This window comes from Cibotium barometz, chromosome 8, assembly GCF_041138505.1.
Source record: "Cibotium barometz isolate CiBa-2024 chromosome 8, ASM4113850v1, whole genome shotgun sequence".
NCBI lineage: Eukaryota > Viridiplantae > Streptophyta > Polypodiopsida > Cyatheales > Cibotiaceae > Cibotium > Cibotium barometz.
This window is the reverse complement of record NC_141053.1, coordinates 37,146,096-37,152,668: the sequence shown is the minus strand read 5'-3', so window position 1 is coordinate 37,152,668 and position 6,573 is coordinate 37,146,096. Positions and strand designations below refer to the sequence as shown.

At 41.1% G+C, this 6,573-nt stretch overlaps 1 protein-coding gene across 2 annotated transcripts; it reads left to right on the top strand.

The window, feature by feature from the left end:
- Positions 1-2,114: 2,114 nt before the first annotated feature.
- Positions 2,115-6,160, top strand: LOC147636220 (rho GTPase-activating protein 5-like). Of its 2 annotated transcripts, XM_086801652.1 has the most exons (7): positions 2,556-2,688; positions 2,785-2,925; positions 3,216-3,841; positions 4,064-4,184; positions 4,304-4,423; positions 4,635-4,865; positions 4,991-6,160. In XM_086801652.1, exons 3-7 carry the CDS (start codon positions 3,717-3,719, stop codon positions 5,714-5,716), a joined length of 1,323 nt encoding a protein of 440 aa, XP_086657778.1. In that variant the 5' UTR covers positions 2,556-2,688; positions 2,785-2,925; positions 3,216-3,716; the 3' UTR covers positions 5,717-6,160. The 2 variants fall into 2 exon arrangements, with proteins under 2 accessions (XP_086657777.1, XP_086657778.1); XM_086801651.1 differs by having other exon boundaries at positions 2,115-2,925.
- The last annotated feature ends 413 nt before the right edge of the window (positions 6,161-6,573 follow it).

Below are 6,573 nucleotides of genomic sequence, written 5' to 3'. Positions count from 1 at the left end.
AAACTTATAAATTTTACTTTTGAAAATATCGTAAATTATTTTTTAGACACACTAAAAATGTAATTAAAAAATATTCTAAATCAATTACAGACACTTTTTTATACATATCTCCTTTAAAATAAGGTTATTATAAAATTAGTATGATATTAGTAATTTTAAAAAATGTGAATTTACTAGGTACAGTATTCAAGTATGGGTATAGTTCAAAATTTTTCCAAAGGCTTCATAAATTTTGGCCCCTCTTTAAAAGGAGGTCAAAAATACTATGTTGCTTTTGAGTAATCTCACTATGTTTTGTTTGAGTAATCTCCTCAAAATTCCCCACAACTTTAACACTAGTGTTCAAGCACCTCCCACCTTAATACTATGTTTCTTTTGAGTAATCTCCTCAAAATTCCCCACAATTTTAACACTAGTCTTCAAGCACACAAGTACACCTCCCACCTTAATACTATGTTTCTTTTGAGTAATCTCCTCAAAATTCCCCACAATTTTAACACTAGTCTTCAAGCACACAAGTACACCTCCCACCTTGTCGGCATGGAGACTTCTTTTACTTTTGAAATGATGTGGTAAGATATCTAAGGAGATGCAGTTACTTGGGACTTACTTTTGCCTAATGGAGTTTCTTGCATTTTGTAAATGAATTCTATAATTGAACCAAGGGAGAGAAGCCACAAGGTTAAACCAGAAGCTTCCCACTGTATTGAACACCTATGTTTTGATGGATACTTTTGCTTTTGTGGTTAAGTTGAGATTCATAATTTAAAGTTATCTGATAGTTAATTGGGCAAAGTTTTTGTTCTAAAGAGGCTTTCATTGTGGCTAGAACTATAGCTTGCCTAGATGAATGGGTATGTTCATAGCCTAAACATCAACCCAAATTGCCCTTGATGCTTGGACTCAAATTTCCCTTGATGTTTGAACTCAAGTGTGAGAGGTGTGCTCGATGATGATGTTTCTAGAATGAATTTGATCAAGGTTCATATGAGTGGGAGGATTCCTGAAAAAATGTTTTCTTAATGAAACCTTTTATAGATACCTCCTTGTCCACCATAGGACACGCAGGGAATTGAGTGTGCAAGATTGAGAGTCTATGGCCAACGGGCAACCATGATTGGCTCCACTCGCATATGTACTTCTTATTGTGTAACTGGTGTTTGGGGGCATAAAATATGAGCTTCATGAAGGTTTCAAAAGGTACTTCTTGCGATGTTCAAAAAAAAATTTTTGTCAATAGATCATAAAATTAACAGTTTTTTTACACATTTATGAGGTGAATTGTAACTAAAATATAATAAATTATGTATGCTTTTTGAATTGAGAGAATAAATTTTATAGGTAAGAAAATTGCAAGTTTTTTGTGAACACGTCCTTTCCATTTTTTGATATTATGTAATCACGTTAAGGTCCACTCTATAGGCTTTGTAACAAGATGGGTAACGAATGGCCATTTGTTGGGTATACATACTACGTAGTAGGACAATATAGGCTTTGTAAGTGGATGGGCATGGGGTGTCACAAAGGCCAAGGATGACGTTATATTCAAATGTGGGTACATGTAGCATGTTGCATAAGCATGTCCCAAAGGCCAAGGATGACTTTATATTCAAATGTGGGTACATGTAGCAATGTAGGAGGACAATATATTGGTTTAAGGTGAGTGAACATTGAAGTTTGAACTCTAGGGAATAGGATCTATGTACTTTTTAGGCCTTGGTGGGGATATACTGATAAATTGCCCTTGTTGTGGCTTACTAAAGAGGGCTGATTTGGGTTCAATTTATGGTAGGGGCCCTCTCTGCTATGCCAACACTAAAAGTAGATGCCCCACTTTCCATCTTAACTAGTAGAGCTTAAAACACTCAAAACAGATGGCATTATCTATCATCATCATCTTCTTTCAACAACCAAACCCAACTCTGCAAACCTTGCCTTCTTCTACAATCCATTATGGTTGTTTACTCCATTGCCAATCATCTCTCTATCTCTTCTACTACTACTACTATTACTATTATTATGATTATAATTGTAATGCTAGTGCTAGTGGCGTTGTCTAGTTATTGAAGTTAGTTATACTATGTATATTTACTCATGGTAGAGTAGAGGAAGGCAGCCCCACGTTTTCCAGTTTGCTTGCACCATTAGAAGAGGGTCGCCAAGTACAATTCTCTCTCTCTGTGTCTCTGTCTCTGTCTCTGTCTCTCCCCTGTCTCTCTCTCTCTCACACCCCCGTGATTGTTTCTTGTTGGGCATTCTGTCTGTTAGCTCCGGAGTCCGTAGTAGTAGTGTCGTCGTTTTCTCTCTCCTCCTCTGCATGTCAGGAGCTCAGCCGCCTCTCTGTGTTTTTTTCCTCTTGAACTTTTAGGCTTTTCTCTTTCTGGCCTGGCAAGGCTTCAGAGCTACATATTCGTAGTGTACTTTAGTTTTGGGGACCGTCTTTGCATCATGAGGGTGCCCACTCATGCCTCTCTTACTTTTTAGGCCAAATTCAAGAAGCCCTCCCCACCTTAACACATGCACACACAGCACATATAGACCTAACAAGAAGAAGAGGCAGCAGCAGCAGCAGCAGAAGAAGAAGAAGAAAGATGGGTCCTCCCTCCTATTGGGTTCCAACTCATGCGAGATAATTTGGGCAGCTAGCTCTCTCGCCTCTCTTGCACTTCAAGCTATAAGCTTCTCTGGGTCCTCTCGCTCCCTTCCTTTCTTATCAACCTGTGTTTGAAATCTGAGCTTATAAGCATCGCCCTTGTTCACAATTCTCTTCTTTGCTTAAACCAGCCCTCTAGGCTGTCTGGGCGCTTCTACAACGCCTGCTTTTTGGCCTTCCATTTCACCCATCTCATCGTTGCAAAAGAGAGAGAAAAAAAGCAGCAGCAGCAGCAAAACAACCCAGTCTTTTTCAGAGGGATTACTACAACTGTAAGTTCAATCATGACTCTGCTTACATAAATCCAATTTACTTTCTATCAGAAAGACGATAATGGAATAGGCTAGTCGAAAATACATAAAATGCACCTTCAAAAAAGAGCGAGAGTAGGGTTAGATATTTGAATGATTTGTTTCTCTTACTGTTTTTTGTAAATTCTCTCTCTTACTGTTGTTTTTTTAAATCCGTTTATCAAAGTTTTGGACTTTTCTTGGCAATTATATCGATAAATAACAAAAAATGCAGAGGTCTTGAACTTGGGCGATGAAATACTGTGATGCAGGTGGGCTGAGCCTCTGGAAAGCAGGAATTCAAGAAAAATATCGCCCTTTGTGGGTGCTTAAATTGCCGAAAAGCAGAAAAAACCAAGGAATTTCCAAACCCAAAAAGAAGGAAAAACTGCTGCCATTTGTGTGCCCAGAGAGCCCCTGAAAGAGGTTCTCTCCCAAAAACTACAGAAGTCATAATGATGATGCCCAAGGGATGGATTTCTCGCCAAGGCAGAGCATATTCGTAAACAAAGATCTATAAGAAGAGCGGTCTGAGAACCTTCCCCCATTAGTTCTTAACCTCTGGTGTTCCCATTGAGCTTGTCTTCTGATACTCAAGAAGTTCTGTACAGCCCCACAAGTAGAAGAAGGGCAGCAGCAAGAAGAACAAGGAGGCCTAGTTCAGCCCTGTGCGTAGAAGAGCCAAGTTGAGCTGCCTTTGATTGCCCTCCTCCTGGCAGCCTCCAAGAGAACAAGCCTCACCTGCAAAGTCAAGAATCAACAACGTTGCCAAGATGGACATTGGATGCCCCACCAATGTCCGCCACATCGCCCACGTCACATTTGATCGATTCAATGGATTCCTAGGCCTGCCTATGGAACTTGAGCTCGAGGTCCCTCGAAGGGTCCCTAGTGCCAGGTACTCATCATGGTCTTCACTTTGTGGTGTGAATGCTTAAGTATGGTTTAGATGTATGCCTCTTTGTCTGCAGTGATGAAATGAGTTACGCGAATGCCATGAGTGTGCCCATAGCTATAAATGGCCTGTACTAGCTTGAATGTTTGGCTCTATTGCGAGCTTCTCTGTTTTGGTCTCAGTTTTTGGTGCTGCTGATTCTGCAATGGGCTTGATTTGGTGCAGTGCCAGTGTTTTCGGGGTGTCAGCTGAGTCCATGCAGTGCTCGTATGATGGAAAAGGCAACAGTGTTCCAACAATTTTGCTGCTCCTACAAGAGAGGCTATATGATCGAGGTGGTCTGCAGGTACTTTTTTTAAATAGATGAAACAAGTGGTCATCACAAATGAAAGCAAAGTAGGTGAAGCCTTCACAGGTAGGGTTGTGTGCTAACATCCCAAACTTGTTTGTGTCGTATTTGTGAAGGCTGAAGGCATTTTCAGGATTAATGCAGAGAACAGTCAAGAGGAGCATCTAAGAGACCAGTTAAACAAGGGGATCGTGCCATATGACATTGATGTCCATTGTTTGGCAGGTCTCATCAAGGTGCCTTTGCACTCCCTGAGCATCACAATCAATATAACTCTCAAGTGTTTTTACACCATTACGTGCTCTATGTGGTTTGCATAGTTTACATGCCACAGACATGCTTTTCTTCTCATAAAAAAAAGCTTATTCTTGTGAACAGCAGCAGATATTTATTTGAAATGCTGGGCCCTGTGCTTTATTTCATCCTTTCTTTACATCCCTTATGCAGGCGTGGTTTAGGGAACTGCCCAAAGGTGTGTTGGATAGCCTCACACCTGAACAAGTCATGCAGTGCAATACAGAGGACCAGTGCCTTGCACTGGTCAGAACGCTGCCCCCAACCCAAGCAGCTCTCTTGAATTGGGCCATCAATTTGATGGCAGACGTCGTGCAAGAGGAAGGGTATAATAAGATGAATGCACGCAACATTGCTATGGTGTTTGCTCCCAACATGACTCAGGTCATAGTTTTTCCTTGTCTTTTGGTGTACCCTTTCCTCCTTCTCCCCTTCCCAACAACGGTACTTATGTGCTTGTACTAGTATAAGGTAAATCTCATTTTAAGATGGTCTGTTTTATTGAGCAGATGTCCGACCCTTTGACGGCTTTGATGCATGCCGTGCAAGTGATGAATCTACTGAAGACTCTTATCCTTAAGACCATCAAAGACCGAGAAGAAGCCATGCTGAATCCTAAACCTGCCTCTTCTTGCAATGAGCCATGGGATGGGGACGGACGTGACAATGCACACCAACAGCTGGGTCTAACCATTGATGCTTCAAGTGGAGAAACACAGAGCAAGTATGTCATTGAAAAGGAGAGACGTTTTTTAAAAGCATTCAAAGAGACTCAGACATTTGAAGAGTACGGGTCTGCTCATGGTTTGGAAGAGATGTTTTCAAGAAACTCTAGTACCAGAGAGGGAACAAGTAAGTTCTCTTTTGACAGCCAAGGGCCATTTTCAAATGGATTGAGCACATTGGATAATACAGATGATGACAGCAGCCTACAACACACTGGCACAACTACCAATGTCTTTGGGCAAAGTATCAGCAAGCGTGATGAGTTGGCTGGTTCACGTGCTGATGGGTCCCCAAATTTCAACAAAGCACAGAATGTTGCTGTTGGCATGAATGGGAAGCAGAAATCTAAAGTTGGCAAAAAGAGCTCTGATACTAAAAATCTTGACTCTCATACAAAAGACTTTATCCCATGTGGCACGTTGGAATCGCTACCCTCAAAAGGAAAAGCCAAAAGCAGGCGGGTAGCAGGCAAGATTGATCAACAAAATGAAAGAGTTGAAGCGTGGTAAGTAGCTTTGCAGAGAGTTTTTCTTGCACTCTCCGTGTTTTGACAGGGTCAACCTATCAGTACAGTTTGTTAAAGAAGCGTTAAGGGTTACAATCACCATAGCATGCTTTCACTGGCTCCATATCACCATAGGATTCACATATAGTATATGACACATGGCCACCCCTAACAATGTATACTCCTTGATGTTGGGATGCTCCCCTGCCACCCCTTTGGCCAGACTCGTGATGCCTAGGGAGTACAACCGACAAGCTGACTGGCAAAATGTTACTGTATATCACACAGTTTCAGTTCATGGTAAGGTCTCTGTGTGCTGGCCTAGATAGCCCTTAGGGCTTGATATTTGAAAAGTTTGTGGCTGTTGCTGTTTTGGTTTTGGACTTGTTGAGTAGCTTCTAATAAAGAAAAGATACAAAAAGCAGAGTTTTTTTTTTGGCATGAAAGAGTTAAGTTGCAAAATATTCATTGTGAGAAAAAGGCTTTTGAAGTTGTAATCTTGTCAAAGCTTCCCATGTCAGTGCAAGAGTTGGATTTACGCGTTCATGCAGCGATGTGTCAAATGCTTGGTCGGAGTGAAATCCCAGAAGATGCTTATACACATGCATGCGTGCATACATTCATACTGTGTGTATGTCTCCTATACAAGCATGCATGTATGCATGCATACAGATGTGTGAGGGTAGAGGGACCCATTCCCACAAGCCCATTTTTAATGTACCTGCCAAAGCACCTTTTAAGACTGAAGTGTTGTGTTGTGATTGGCTACATGCCAACACATTTTTTAGGACTAAAATGTTGCATTGTGATTGATTTTGAAGTTGAAAATTGGTCCATTTGTGTGGGCTATAAAATACAAGT